Genomic DNA, 16,142 nt, shown 5'->3' with positions numbered 1-16,142 from the left:
TCAGAATGTAGCCTTGTATGCCAGACTCCTATGTCCTACTAAAATATGTAGTATTTAGACACAGAACTGATGAGTAATTCTACCACAGATGGGTCCAGAAAGCTGAGAATTTGACAGCATCTGCTGTTGTGTGAATACCTGACACTCAGAGAGCCAACTGAAGAGAATAAATTGCCTGTTGCCATGGTAGGTGTATGCATGTCTGCAGCAGTTTACCATGGTTATGAGTGCTGGGTGCACACCGCTGTTACAGTTGAGTGGTGGAAGGAGAGACAGTTAACACCAGGGAGGCCTGGAGGATAGCAGCACATCCACCAACTCCCTTGTAGTGACGTGATCTGGGTTGAACTTCAATTATATTCGGTATTTTTGGCCCAGCACCGGTGGAACAAGTTTGGAACACCTAAATGATTTAAGTGAAACATGCCTTCAATAATCCCTAGGTAACTGGTGTCGGGTGAAAACAAGGCATGCAAAACTATACTGTGAATATGCAAGTGTCTCTGAATAGTCGAGAACATACACATGTATGCTAAACTAACAAACAGTTGGTGATGTAGGCAGAAACACAGAAAGTAAAACGTGACCAGACAAATGAGAACAAAAAAGATTAAAATGTGTTTTAATAACTTGAAAAATTTATTCGGTTTCAGTGCTTCCATTTAAAAAATAAATAGATGGTATGATCTCAAAGAAATACTAAAATGAACAGGGATGGGAAGTACACACAGTAACATTAATAGTGATTAATGACAATATAATATTTTAGTAGACATAAAAACACACTAACATACAAAAGATCTATAAAAAAATAAATCAAATGCAGAAAATTATAATAAAGTACTCTATATATTTTTGGAGACTGCAGTATTAGTGAAGGAAGGACGTCATTTTAGTTGACTGGTCACACAGTCTTAAATCTTTGTGTTTGGTTTTAGTTCAGGAAAGGTAGCGTTTCTCAGTTTGGAGTGCACAGGAGTTCAGTTATGAAAAATATACCATCTTCCTTCTGCCATACATTTCGAATACCCTTTTAAAGTTGAATTCCACTTTTTGTAATCAGTGAGTAAAGTGCACGTGCAACACTTACAGTTGTTCTTGAGGCCAACATACGGTATCTAATAATAAGCACTTGGACAGAGAGAGAAAATAAAAATGGTGGCAGTGTTTGTCGACACCTTTCAGGAATGTTCTTTAATGTCGGTCGGTAGGTAAATAAATAGACCGCAGTCCCACAGAGTGACCCATTATGAATATATTAAATACTGTCATTCAAACCGGTTACAGCAGAACACACTCTTCAGAACAAGAGCATGCAGCTCTCTGGGGAGGGGAAAAGCTGGCTTAGCAGGGTTGGGGTCAATTCAGTCAATTCAGGAAGTAAAAGAAAATACAATTTCATTTTACTTCCTGAATTGACTGAATTGAAATGGAATTGACCCCACCCCTGGTGGGTAGCCGATCACTCATGGGGTAGGGAGGGGGGTACATTGCATGATAAAAGCCTTTGAAACGTGATCATGAGTGGAGTGCATCTTTATACAGGACATAATGCCCAGTGGAGAGAAACACGACTAGCTCTAACTAGCTCACGTACATCATACCGATTCATGTAATTTTATGATGAAAAACACATCAGCGCCGGTTACTGTATAACCAACCACACTGCTCCATTTAAAAAAGAACACAAAAACAAAACAAAAAAATAAGCATCATGACATTTTCGTAGAGTACCAAAGCCTATTATTCATTGTCCGTCTTCACCCCCCCGTTTTCAAAAGGGCTAAAGGAGCGTTGAAGAGTAGTTTAAAACGATCATCACTATTCTATACACCAGATAGACAGTGCTACGACGGGCTGCGCTGCGTAAGTTTAGAAGCGTTTGAATAAATAGACAGTTGATAGTAGCACTATGATGCATGAGGAAGGCCAGCGGATGGTCTGGGAGGAGCCCAGTAACAAACAGGAGACAGTTCAGAGCAGCACATTGGACAGAGAGAGAACTGGAGAGGCAAAGTTGGCGATGCTTGTCTATTAGCTAGTTATACTGGAGATTGTTTTGTTGCAGAACACCGGTCCTAGAAGTCCTAAAAGAATGTAAGCTGGTTACCTCAGGCCAGATTTTGAAGTGGAGAGATTGAGAACCACCCACCCCCTCCAACAACAGAGAAGAGGAGGAGGGGGGGGGGGGGGGGGGGGGGGGGGTCAATGGGTCATAGTATGAGAGAACCACCCACCCCCTTCAACAAGAGAGAGGCGGTGGGGATAAATGGATCATAGTGTGAGAGAACCACCCACCCCCTCCAACAAGAGAGAGGCGGTGGGGATCAATGGATCATAGTGTGAGAGAACCACCCACCCCCTCCAACAAGAGAGAGGCGGTGGGGATCAATGGATCATAGTGTGAGAGAACCACCCACCCCCTTCAACAAGAGAGAGGCGGTGGGGATCAATGGATCATAGTGTGAGAGAACCACCCACCCCCTCCAACAAGAGCGAGGCGGTGGGGATCAATGGGTCATAGTGTGAGAGAACCACCCACCCCCTCAAATGGACTCCAACAACAGAGGGAGGCCGTAGTGTATGTTGCTGCAGCAGAGCTCAACCATTTCAGTGCCAAACCAATAAATACTTCAAGTAAAAAGAAATCCATCACATGAAAAAAATGACACATGCTTCTCTTAAAAGTCTTTAGAAAAACAGAACCGAATGAATCCATCGATGAACACCCTGAACAGAACACATTGAGATCCCGACAGATGACAATGTCACTGGCAGGCCACCAGTACATGTCTCCATGCATACATGCCCCCACATTAGTGTGAACTGAAGGAGCCACGTGTCTGGCCATCCCTGATAGAGGGAGTTTATTGGCTGTGGACATCAATGCAGTCTATCCAGCAGAGCAGAGCAGAGCAGAGTGGAATGGAACCTAGGATGGGTCCCCCAGGGTGAGTTCCAGGTGCCTCCACTGATTATTTCCCGCTCTTCTTTGGCACAGTGGTTCTCTTGGCCTGCCACAGATGGTTGTGGATGGTGATGGCATCTATGCTGACAGACACAGTCTTGGCGGGGATGACAGTGAACTGCTTGCGGTCCGAGCTGTACTTGTAAAGCTTGTCGATCATCTTCTTGCTAATGCTCTTGGGGCCCGTGCCGGTCAGCTTGAGGATCTCCTCAGTGTCTGGGAAGTAGGAGTAGACCCCCCGGAACTGGCAGCCCCCATCCCTGAAAAGGATCATCAGGTGGTGGGCATCTACCCTCTCCAGCTCCTGGGATCAGATAGAGGGGGTTGGAGGGAGGGATCAGATAGAGGGGGTTGGAGGGAGGGATCAGATAGAGGGGGTTGGAGGGAGGGATCAGATAGAGGGGGAGGAGGAGGAGGGATCAGATAGAGGGGGAGGGAGGGATCAGATAGAGGGGGAGGAGGAGGAGGGATCAGATAGAGGGGGAGGGAGGGATCAGATAGAGGGGGTTGGAGGGAGGGATCAGATAGAGGGGGTTGGAGGGAGGAATCAGATAGAGGGGGTTGAAGGGCGGGATCAGATAGAGGGGGAGGAGGAGGAGGGATCAGATAGAGGGGGAGGAGGGATCAGATAGAGGGGGAGGGAGGAATCAGATAGAGGGGGGGGGGGGGGGATCAGATAGAGGGGGAGGGAGGGAGGGATCAGATAGAGGGGGTTGGCGGGAGGGATCAGATAGAGGGGGTTGGCGGGAGGGATCAGATAGAGGGGGAGGGAGGGAGGGATCAGATAGAGGGGGAGGGAGGAATCAGATAGAGGGGGGGGGGGGAGGGATCAGATAGAGGGGGAGGGAGGTAGGGATCAGATAGAGGGGGTTGGAGGGATCAGATAGAGGGGGGGGGGGAGGGATCAGATAGAGGGGGAGGGAGGGAGGGATCAGATAGAGGGGGAGGGAGGGATCAGATGGGGAGGGGGTTAGTATGGCTGACAAATATCTTGAGAAGCAGTCTCACGTTCTAGGCAATTTGATCATCACAGGTACAGTGATGTCCAGATGTCATGTGTAAGGCCTGGAGTTTTCCCTTCCTAGCCACCTGACTTGACCCGCTAAGACTCTAGACTTATAGCCTAAAACTAAGGTTTCAGTCAGGGAAAACTGTGTGTTTAGGACCAGAACTTGCTGTGCTACAGCTGGATACTATTGAGCTGAGCAGTTCATTCTGACCCACTAATGTGTCCTACATGTTACTGTGCTCATTTACACAGCACAGAGTTAAAAATGACTGAACTAGAACAAAAGGACTACGCTCTCTGGAGTTTGGACTTTAGGAGGTGTGTGGTGTTACCACTGGTTCTGGAGTGCTTGTTGATAGAATTTAACAGTACAACTTGTGGAATAGGCTGGAATGCGGTTTTAACCAATCAGCATTCAGGATTAGAACCACCCCGTTGCATAATTAAGCAATAAGGCCCGAGGGGGTGTGGTATATGGCCAATATACCACGGCTAAGGGCTGTTCTTATGCACGACGCAACACAGAGTGCCTGGATACAGCCCTTAGCCGTGGTATATTGGCCATATACCACAAACCTCCAAGGTGCCTTATTGCTATTATAAACTGGTTACAAATGTAATTAGAGCAGTAAAAATAAATGTTTTGTCATACCCATGGTATACAGTCTGATACACCACGGCTGTCAGCCAACCAGCATTCAGGGCTCGAACCACCCAGTTTATAATAGCATTTAACAGTAAGATGATACTTCACCTCTAGAAGGGTGTTCTTCTGGGGTTCGTTGACTTTGCCGGCGAGGCAGCAGTGAGAAATGGCGTTGAAGATGATTGGCTTGTTGGACTTGGAACTGGGCTCCTTGAACAGCTTGGGACCTGAGGACAGTGGAACGACAGGTCTTAACATTAGATGCTAACATACATGAGGAGGAAGTGAGCAGAGCAATGTTTAATGGGAACATTATAGGGGCGTGTAATAGCTTGATATGGTAAAGGTTGTGACTTGTACTGACCAGTGTATTCTGCCATGGAAGTGATGGAAGACGCAGTGGATCCGTTGTCCCAGTCTCTCTCAGTGTTCCGACTGGCGTTCCGACTCAGGCCTGGGAACGACTCCACAAACTCACCCCTGGCAACGGATAGCAGGGAAAACAAAAAGATGGTTTCAAAATGTCAGAGATAGAAAACACACACTGACATACATTACACACAAACCGAAACTCACAACCACCCACATATCCGGGTTACTTACCGTTGGGAGCATGGCCCTCCACAGTTGAAGCTGTCTGCCTCGGTTGTGGCAGCAGAGGCCAGGGACAGACTAGAGCCTGACTGGACACTGCTCAGGTTGTCAGCTACAGAGAACCAAAACAGAGACGCTATCTTAGTATAGGTAACTCTTCCCATTACCCTCCTATCGTCACACACAGAAATGCGTGACTGCAGTATCTGCAATATTGTCTCAATGAGAAGTGGGATGAATAAATCTGGCCTAGATCAAGGAGGAGGACCAGTGTCAGCAGGCTTTTTTTCCCTCCAGCCCAGCTGGATCAGATGTGTTAGTGCAGGAGTGGAGTAAAAGCCTGCAGAACCGCAGCCCTCTGAGACAGGAGTTAGAAACCCCTGGACTAGAAAGATAAGACAACATGCTGGTGTTTCTTACGGGTTGAAGATGAGCACTTGGAGGAGAAGGTGTCGCTGGAGATCTCCTCTCTGCTGAACACAGACTTGGGTCTGAGAGTCTGGTGACTGGGTTTCTTGGGCTTGGTCTTTGGGGTCTTGGGCTTGGCCGGGCTGCCGAGACCCTGCTCCTCCATCAGCTCCTGCTGTTTCCTCCTCAGGTACTGCTCCTTTATCAGCTCCCTACGGGCCTTCTCTTCCTCCTTCCTCATCCTGTCCTCCTCCGCCTTCCGCCTGTGGGGAGAGACAGACCACAGGCTCAACAACTGCTGCATTTGAATAGACAGAGTCACAATGTATTTAAAATGCATCTCAAGTCTCAACACACTTTACAGAGAAAATCGTAACACAGGACCTTATAACGCAGGACAGAAGAGGAATGCCGTTGCTCTTTTCTGCGTTTTTCGATTAGTCAATATTCAAGGCAAGTAGAACAAATACACAAACATTCTAAACTTGTGACTATTGTGGGAGGGGTTGTGGTGGTGTTGTTATGCTAGTGCTTGGACATGGTCTTATCCTACCTGAGCAGTATGTCTTGTCTAACAGACACAGTTTTGATTTGGTTGTAGAGACAATGTTCGTTACCTGGCCTCGTCCCGTTTCTGTTCCGTCTCAGCCTCCAGCTGCAGTTTGCGTAGCCGGGCCTCCTCAGCCTTCTTCTGCTGCCTTATTAGAAACGCTTCTCTCTTCTTAGCTAGTTCATCCTCTGCCTTCTGTTCATCCTGCAGCACAAAAAGTAACACTTGATCAATACTGGTATCAATTTCCTCAATTCAATTGAACACAACTTTATTTATACCAAACGATTGCCTGCTGTGTCTCCTCCCCCCCGTCTCTTGCCCCTTTTCTACATTAGTAGCTAGTAAGAGGTACTTTCAGTAATGGAGAATTTCATACTATTCCTTCCAAGACAGTTTTGTACAACTATAAAAATGTCATTTCTTCCCCTTTCCTGTTTGCTATGTCATTGAATTTTGTGCTTTTCATGTTATAATCAATAGACCTTCACCCACACATAAAATGACTGTCAAGTAGAACACATCTTGTCTATATATCCATAATGTAATAAGACTACATTTCAGATGTACCTTGAAGAAGAATCCCAGGCCAGACTTCTGTTCCCTGTCTTCCCCATCCATGGTGCTTTCCTGCCCCCTGTCTCCCTCCATCTCCTCTGGGTCTTTCAGGTCTGACAGGTCCACCTCGATCAGGGGGGCTTTGCTCCTCGACACTTCCTCCGAGGGGATGTTCTCCGTCCCCGAGCCGTCAGAGGAGTTCAGCTCCCCCTCCCTCAGAGTACTGGACAGGCACGGGTCAAAGGACATTTCTGGGGTGACGACCACTGGGTCGATACGGGCCGCCGTGCGCAGGTTAGCCTCGTCGTGGAGCCTGAAGGTGGCGCTATGTCCAGGCTTGTCCTGCCCACTGATTGTCTCTCCACCTGCAGAGGGGGTTCTGGGACTGGCGTCGGGGTGGTCCGTCCTGGGGGACCTGCCCCCAGGAAACTGCCTCAGGTGAGGCAGGGTCTCCAGACTGTGGGACGGGGTGATAGCCCTGTTTGAGGCCAGGACCGGCCTGCCTTGCTCCTTGGCCAGCTTCAGCTCTGAGGGCTTGGTCCTGGGGCCCCGGGCCGAACTCAGCTTGGGGGGTTTCCTGGATGGAGCGGTGCCGGTGGTTGGTGCGCAGCTGCCCAAATCCACAAAGTGGACGGCAGGTTGGGCCTTGGGTTCAGATGCGCTGGTCTTCTCGTTGGCTGAGCAGGGAGACAGGACCCTGGGAGGGGACTGTACATTCTGTTTCATCAGCAAGTCCTGCTGGAGGGACAGCTGCATCATCTGCTGCTGGATACTGCCGATAGCGTCATTCAGCATCTCGATGGATTGGTTACACTCGTTCAGGTCCAGCTCTTCATCCAGCAGCAGACCAGGACTACAGCTGCCCTTCCTGTCCACCATCTCTAAGGCACCTGGGACTGGCGAGGTGGCAGACTCAGGCTCTTTGGCCCCTCTCAGTGCATCCACGCAAGAGTCGTCTTTTGAACTTCCCCCTTTGTCCCCATTGAGCTCTTCTTTGCAGTAGTAGTCTGGTTTGAGCGGGTTGGGCAGGGTGTCGCTCTTGCCCTTCTTGACGATGTGCAGAAAGGCAGCTTTGCCCAGCTTCTGTCTCTGCCTGGCTGACAGCATCTCCATCTTCTTCTTCTGGTGCTCAATGGCTTTCCTCTTCTCCTCCAGCTGCATGTGGAGCTGAACCAGCTCAGAAGCCAGCACTATGGTACCTCCGTTTCCCCGTCCCCCCTGGGGCGAGGAGGGGCTCTGGTCCCTATTCAGCCTCCGGGAGGTGGGCAGGGACAGGGGCCCACTGCACTCCGAGCCGTCCGGGGTGGTCCTTTGGGAGCTGGAGGCGCTGGTTCGCAGGTCTTGGTTGCTGCCAAAGCGCTGCTGGGCCTTCCGCTCAGCGAAGCTGGTCATGCGTACGCTGCCGCTGGCTAGGCTGCTGGCCTGGGAGTGGGTGCTGAGACAGGGGCTGGAGCGACCACTACCACCATCATCCCCTTTCTTCTTGTTCCTATTTTCCTTCACCTTCAGGTCCTCCTGCAGCTTGGCTGACTCTTCCTCCTCGTCAAAGGTCTTCCTGGGCCTGGTTGGGTCCTTGGTGGTGAGGGCTTCATCCAGGTCCTCCTCATCAGCCTCGCCCAGGTCTGGCTCCTGGTCCTGCCAAGGCTTCTGGTCGTCGCTGTCAGAGTGGAGGTAGAAGCCACCTGCTGGCTCTCTGGAGGAGGGGTCCACACTGCTGGTAACCATGGGATTGATGGCCCCCTGTCCCTGGAGTGGCCCAGCCAGTGAGGTCTCAGTAGACAAGTCAAACTCCCCACTAGAGGCGGGAGTGTAGGTCCGGTTTAGGCTGGTGGGGGTTTTCCTCCTGGCCGACGCCACAAGTTCAGGTCCCCCCTCTACTCTCCGGATAGACCCCCCTCCCCGAGATCGACCAACCTCCCCGCTCTCCTCCTCCTTGTTCAGGCATACAGACTTCTCTTTCGCCGATTTTAACACAGCAGGCATCAGCGGTTCTAAATAAGAACTATCCTTGGGCTCGGCCCCAGCAGTTGGCTGCGTCACCTCTCCCTGACTGGGGAGAGAGGCTGACGCGTCAGTCCTCATCACTGCCACAAGCTCCTCCTCCATGTTGACGTTTCCCAGAAGGCCGTGGCCATTGACTCGGCGGGGGGCGGGGCTGACTGGGGCGCGGCCTACCTGGGCGTGTCCGATCAGGGTGTGGCCCTGGGGGGTGAGACCCTGGTGTTTGGGGGTGAGGTTGACTACGCTAGAGGCCAGACTGTCTTTACTGATGGAGCGGCCCAGACTCACACTGTCACCAGAGGCAATGTCAGCGTCGCTGTCAGTTGCTGAGATGCCAAATGTGTACGGGTTGAGCGTCGACGTCGGCCTAGAGAGAAAGAGAGAAGGAGAAATGAAGACATTAGGCATGCGAGATGCACAACATTGGAAATCAAGGAGAAAAAGGCTACGGTCTGTTTTAACACATCTCTGAAACATACATTGATTGTATAACAGTTCATAAAGTAAAAATGGAATACAGTGTTATTCTCATACTACACCTCTGTCTCCTATCAGACCAGGCCTGCACTGAGCCTCGTGGCGGTTTGTTCTCCAAGGAGTTGGAGCGGTTTCTGATACCTAGACACACAGACACAACAATGATCATACAGCTACCTACAATACACAACAGAGAAGCCATCTCTGATATTGAGATGTGAGCTGTAATAATATTCCCCTATAATAAAAACCACACAACCATCAGAAATGGCTAAATGTAACTTGTGTAAGCTATGGATAGTTTTGAGAAGTCTTCTATAGTAAATGGTAACTGTGGTGTACATTTGACATTTTAGTCATTTAGCAGACGCTCTTATCCAGAGCGACTTACAGTTAGTGAGTGCATACATACTGCTGTTGTTCTGAGATAGACAGTAATATAACAGTGTTCTATGTAATACTGCTGTTGTTCTGAGACAGACAGTAATATAACAGTGTTCTAGGTAATACTGCTGTTGTTCTGAGACAGACAGTAATATAACAGTGTTCTAGGTAATACTGCTGTTGTTCTGAGACAGACAGTAATATAACAGTGTTCTATGTAATACTGCTGTTGTTCTGAGACAGACAGTAATATAACAGTGTTCTAGGTAATACTGCTGTTGTTCTGAGACAGACAGTAATATAACAGTGTTCTAGGTAATACTGCTGTTGTTCTGAGACAGACAGTAATATAACAGTGTTCTAGGTAATACTGCTGTTGTTCTGAGACAGACAGTAATATAACAGTGTTCTAGGTAATACTGCTGTTGTTCTGAGACAGACAGTAATATAACAGTGTTCTAGGTAATACTGCTGTTGTTCTGAGACAGACAGTAATATAACAGTGTTCTAGGTAATACTGCTGTTGTTCTGAGACAGACAGTAATATAACAGTGTTCTAGGTAATACTGCTGTTGTTCTGAGACAGACAGTAATATAACAGTGTTCTAGGTAATACTGCTGTTGTTCTGAGACAGACAGTAATATAACAGTGTTCTAGGTAATACTGCTGTTGTTCTGAGACAGACAGTAATATAACCGTGTTCTAGGTAATACTGCTGTTGTTCTGAGACAGACAGTAATATAACAGTGTTCTAGGTAATACTGCTGTTGTTCTGAGACAGACAGTAATATAACAGTGTTCTAGGTAATACTGCTGTTGTTCTGAGATAGACAGTAATATAACAGTGTTCTAGGTAATACTGCTGTTGTTCTGAGATAGACAGTAATATAACAGTATTCTAGGTAATACTGCTGTTGTTCTGAGATAGACAGTAATATAACAGTGTTCTAGGTAATATTGCTGTTGTTCTGAGACAGACAGTAATATAACAGTGTTCTAGGTAATACTGCTGTTGTTCTGAGACAGACAGTAATATAACAGTGCTCTAGGTAATACTGCTGTTGTTCTGAGACAGACAGTAATATAACAGTGTTCTAGGTAATACTGCTGTTGTTCTGAGACAGACAGTAATATAACAGTGTTCTAGGTAATACTGCTGTTGTTCTGAGACAGACAGTAATATAACAGTGTTCTAGGTAATACTGCTGTTGTTCTGAGACAGACAGTAATATAACAGTGTTCTAGGTAATACTGCTGTTGTTCTGAGACAGACAGTAATATAACAGTGTTCTAGGTAATACTGCTGTTGTTCTGAGACAGACAGTAATATAACAGTGTTCTAGGTAATACTGCTGTTGTTCTGAGACAGACAGTAATATAACAGTGCTCTAGGTAATACTGCTGTTGTTCTGAGACAGACAGTAATATAACAGTGTTCTAGGTAATACTGCTGTTGTTCTGAGACAGACAGTAATATAACAGTGTTCTAGGTAATACTGCTGTTGTTCTGAGACAGACAGTAATATAACAGTGTTCTAGGTAATACTGCTGTTGTTCTGAGACAGACAGTAATATAACAGTGTTCTAGGTAATACTGCTGTTGTTCTGAGACAGACAGTAATATAACAGTGTTCTAGGTAATACTGCTGTTGTTCTGAGACAGACAGTAATATAACAGTGTTCTAGGTAATACTGTTGTTGTTCTGAGACAGACAGTAATATAACCGTGTTCTATGTAATAAAGCTGTTGTTGGTGTAGTGTGGTGCCCTCACCTGATCCATCATCTCCCTGCTGTTGTTCTGAGACAGACAGTAATATAACAGTGTTCTATGTAATAAAGCTGTTGTTGGTGTAGTGTGGTGCCCTCACCTGATCCATCATCTCCCTGCTGTTGTTCTGAGACAGACAGTAATATAACCGTGTTCTATGTAATAAAGCTGTTGGTGTAGTGTGGTGCCCTCACCTGATCCATCATCTCCCTGCTGTTGTTCTGAGACAGACAGTAATATAACCGTGTTCTATGTAATAAAGCTGTTGTTGGTGTAGTGTGGTGCCCTCACCTGATCCATCATCTCCCTGCTGTTGTTCTGAGACAGACAGTAATATAACAGTGTTCTATGTAATAAAGCTGTTGTTGGTGTAGTGTGGTGCCCTCACCTGATCCATCATCTCCCTGCTGTTGTTCTGAGACAGACAGTAATATAACCGTGTTCTATGTAATAAAGCTGTTGTTGGTGTAGTGTGGTTCCCTCACCTGATCCATCATCTCCCTGCTGTTGTTCTGAGACAGACAGTAATATAACAGTGTTCTAGGTAATACTGCTGTTGTTCTGAGACAGACAGTAATATAACAGTGTTCTAGGTAATACTGCTGTTGTTCTGAGACAGACAGTAATATAACCGTGTTCTATGTAATAAAGCTGTTGTTGGTGTAGTGTGGTGCCCTCACCTGATCCATCATCTCCCTGCTGTTGTTCTGAGACAGACAGTAATATAACCGTGTTCTATGTAATAAAGCTGTTGTTGGTGTAGTGTGGTGCCCTCACCTGATCCATCATCTCCCTGCTGTTGTTCTGAGACAGACAGTAATATAACAGTGTTCTATGTAATAAAGCTGTTGTTGGTGTAGTGTGGTGCCCTCACCTGATCCATCATCTCCCTGCTGTTGTTCTGAGACAGACAGTAATATAACAGTGTTCTATGTAATAAAGCTGTTGGTGTAGTGTGGTGCCCTCACCTGATCCATCATCTCCCTGCTGTTGTTCTGAGACAGACAGTAATATAACAGTGTTCTATGTAATAAAGCTGTTGTTGGTGTAGTGTGGTGCCCTCACCTGATCCATCATCTCCCTGCTGTTGTTCTGAGACAGACAGTAATATAACCGTGTTCTATGTAATAAAGCTGTTGTTGGTGTAGTGTGGTGCCCTCACCTGATCCATCATCTCCCTGCTGTTGTTCTGAGACAGACAGTAATATAACCGTGTTCTATGTAATAAAGCTGTTGTTGGTGTAGTGTGGTGCCCTCACCTGATCCATCATCTCCCTGCTGTTGTTCTGAGACAGACAGTAATATAACCGTGTTCTATGTAATAAAGCTGTTGTTGGTGTAGTGTGGTGCCCTCACCTGATCCATCATCTCCCTGCTGTTGTTCTGAGACAGACAGTAATATAACCGTGTTCTATGTAATAAAGCTGTTGTTGGTGTAGTGTGGTGCCCTCACCTGATCCATCATCTCCCTGCTGTTGTTCTGAGACAGACAGTAATATAACCGTGTTCTATGTAATAAAGCTGTTGTTGGTGTAGTGTGGTGCCCTCACCTGATCCATCATCTCCCTGCTGTTGTTCTGAGACAGACAGTAATATAACCGTGTTCTATGTAATAAAGCTGTTGTTGGTGTAGTGTGGTGCCCTCACCTGATCCATCATCTCCCTGCTGTTGCTTCTGCTGTCTCTGCCTTAGGGGGAGGAGTGGGTGGGAGGGGCTGAAGGCTTCCCCAGGACCTCCCTTATTACTGAAAATAACCAAAACGGCACAAACCACTTAGATTACCTACCAAGTCCACAACAATCTTCTAGCAGTACCGTAGCAGTCAACATTCACAATCCATCTTTGCAGGATATATCTAAGCAGCAGATCAAATTCCAATTCAATATATTTTATCCAGGCTGTGTGAATCCATTCAGTAGTTCTTAATATATAATTTCTTGGCAAATGTAAATTAATTCAGAAGGTCTTAAGTACCAACACAGTTTTAGGGATAAGCCCCTCTTACACCTTTAGTAAAGCAGATTGACCCACATTTTCTAGAACATTATCGGTCTAGTCTTCTCACATAGGGAATCATGATTTTAAGAATCATAAGAAGTGCGAACTAAGCCACAGACATCCAGTCTTTTCTCCATAACCACCGACCCTACAGGTAAACAACCAGTCAGTTGACATTATGGCCTTTGCCCATCTGACCTACTGTCCCTTTAATCCAATCAGCTAATCTTTGACTGTCCCGCTGACCAACCAGCACACGATAAGCAATGGTCACTGAAATGGTGGTGATATTACAAAGCTATGAATTTATACGTTTTCTTCAAGGCTTTATGTATTGTGAAACATCAATGAATTGATATAAACACAGTGTAGGACAAAACAAAGGTATAAAAGAGGTGGGCTGGAAGCCAAGTGGGGAGAGATAACGGAGTATCAACAAAACTAGTATTTTTTGACAGATCTCTTCATCCCTGTCAAGCTAACTAGGAGAGAAACAAACTGGTTGATGAAATGAGAAGGGTGGGTGGAGAAAGGAAGGAAGGAGAAACTTACAGAGGGTCAGAGTCTTCAGCAGGGTACAGGACGTACCTGCCATCAGGGCTGCTCTGGGCAGAAACAGACAGCGAGGCCTCTGGGACGCCAGGGGTAACCTGGAAGCTGCGCTTGGTGGCGTTGGAGATGGGCACTGAGGGGCGGGCACTCTTCGGCTGAGCCATGGCTCGGGCTGTTGTGAGAGAAGAGGAGAGGTGTCAATCAAAACAGAGGTGGGTGGGTGGAGAATCTGAGAATAATGTAACTAGTGTACTTGTAATTTCTAGTGAAGTTCAGACAAAATAAATGATAATCAGCTAAATCTAAACATCTCCATATATTAGCAATGTTTCCCAGCTCCAGTCCTCCAGTACCCCCTACAGAACACATTTTTGTAGCCCCAGACAAACTCCCCTGATTCAACTCATTGAGGGCTTGATGATTAGTTGACAAGTTGAATCAGGTGTGCTTGTCCGGGCTACAATAAAAATGTGTACTGTTGTGGGTACTTGAGGACCGGAGTTGGGAACCACTACAGTCGTGGTCAAATGTTTTGAGAATGTGAAGACCTTCAAAGTTGGCTGCTTCAGTGTTATGAGATATTTTTGTCAGATGTTACTATGGTATACTGAAGTATAATTACAAGCATTCCATGAGTGTCAAAGGCTTTATTGACAATTACATTACGTTTATGCAAAGAGTCAATATTTGCAGTGTTGACCCTTCTTTTTCAAGACCTCTGCAATCCGCCCTGGCATGCTGTCAATTTACTTCTGGGCCACATCCTGACTGATGGCAGCCCATTCTTGCATAATCAATGCTTGGAGTTTGTCAGAATTTGTGGGTTTTTGTTTGTCCACCCGCCTCTTGAGGATCGACCACAAGTTCTCAATGGGATTAAGGTCTGGGGAGTTTCCTGGCCATCGACTCAAAATGTCGATGTTTTATTCCCCGAGCCACTTAGTTATCACTTTTGCCTTACGGCAAGGTGCGCCATCATGCTGGAAAAGGCATTGGTCGTCACCAAACTGTTCTTGGATGGTTGGGAGAAGTTGCTCTCGGAGGATGTCTTGGTACCATTCTTTATTTATGGCTGTGTTCTTAGGCAAAATTGTGAGTGAGACCACTCCCTTGGCTGAGAAGCAACCCCACACATGAATGTCTCAGGATGCTTTACTGTTGGCATGACACAGGACTGATGGTAGCGCTCACCTTGTCTTCTCCGGACAAGGTGTTTTCCGGATACCCCAAACAATCGGAAAGGGGATTCAGAGAAAATTACTTTACCCCAGTCCTCAGCAGTCCAATCCCTGTACCTTTTGCAGAATATCAGTCTGTCCCTGATGTTTTTCCTGGAGAGAAGTGGCTTCTTTGCTGCCCTTCTTGACACCAGGCCATCCTCCAAAAGTGTTCGCCTCACTGTGCGTGCAAATGCACTCAAACCTGCCTGCTGCCATTCCTGAGCAAACTCTGCACTGGTGGTGCCCCGATCCCGCAGCTGATTCAACTTTAGGAGACGGTCCTGGCACTTGCTGGACTTTCTTGGGCGCCCTGACGCCTTCTTCACAACAATTGAACCTCTCTCCTTGAAGTTCTTGTTGATCCGATAAATGGTTGATTTAGGTGCAATATCCTTTCCTGTGAAGCCCTTTTTGTGCAAAGCAATGATGATGGTACGTGTTTCCTTGCAGGTAACCATGGTTAACAGAGGAAGAACAATGATTTCAAGCACCACCCTCCTTTTAAAGCTTCCAGTCTGTTATTCTAACTCAATCAGCATGACAGAGTGATCTCCAGCCTTGTCCTCGTCAACACTCTCACCTGTGTTAACAAGAGAATCACTGACATGATGGCAGCTGGTCATTTTGTGGCAGGGCTGAAATGCAGTGGAAATGTTTTTGGGGGATTAAGTTCATTTTAATGGCAAAGAGGGACTTTGCAATTAATTGCAATTCATCTGATCACTCTTCATGACATTCTTGAGTATATGCAAATTGCCATCATAAAAACTGAGGCAGCAGACTTTATGAAAATTAGTATTTGTGTCATTCTCAAAACTTTTGACCACAATTGTATATTAGAGTACTGTTGAAATTGCATGGGGATCATTTACAAATTTGCATTGAAATGTCTCTCGGCTCCAGCCCTAGGAGAACAGTCCTCTGAGAAGGAAGGAAAATAAAAAAGACAGTTGAACCTCTTCGTGTCCTATAAGGAAGAAGTCATAATGTACTCCTTTTCCCTGT

The 16,142-nt window shown here is 46.6% G+C and overlaps 1 protein-coding gene across 1 annotated transcript in view; it reads right to left on the bottom strand.

Moving 5' to 3' along the window:
- Positions 1-2,197: 2,197 nt before the first annotated feature.
- Positions 2,198-16,142, bottom strand: part of LOC311144840 (calmodulin-regulated spectrin-associated protein 1-B-like) — a 40,092-nt gene continuing 26,147 nt past the window's right edge. Inside the window, exons 9-18 of the mRNA XM_084180997.1 lie at positions 13,918-14,089; positions 13,014-13,111; positions 9,274-9,352; positions 6,746-9,101; positions 6,243-6,379; positions 5,638-5,888; positions 5,227-5,329; positions 4,988-5,103; positions 4,732-4,850; positions 2,198-3,272 (exon numbers count right to left, since the gene is read on the bottom strand). Of these exons, the coding sequence (XP_084037123.1) occupies positions 2,976-3,272; positions 4,732-4,850; positions 4,988-5,103; positions 5,227-5,329; positions 5,638-5,888; positions 6,243-6,379; positions 6,746-9,101; positions 9,274-9,352; positions 13,014-13,111; positions 13,918-14,089 (3,728 nt within the window). The 3' untranslated portion in view covers positions 2,198-2,975. The remainder of the gene's footprint in view (positions 3,273-4,731; positions 4,851-4,987; positions 5,104-5,226; positions 5,330-5,637; positions 5,889-6,242; positions 6,380-6,745; positions 9,102-9,273; positions 9,353-13,013; positions 13,112-13,917; positions 14,090-16,142) is intronic.

The sequence above is a fragment of the Coregonus lavaretus genome (assembly GCF_964263955.1).
Source record: "Coregonus lavaretus genome assembly, chromosome: 17".
Lineage (NCBI taxonomy): Eukaryota > Metazoa > Chordata > Actinopteri > Salmoniformes > Salmonidae > Coregonus > Coregonus lavaretus.
Note: the sequence above shows the minus strand (reverse complement) of the source record. Positions and strands in the feature narration are given on the sequence as shown.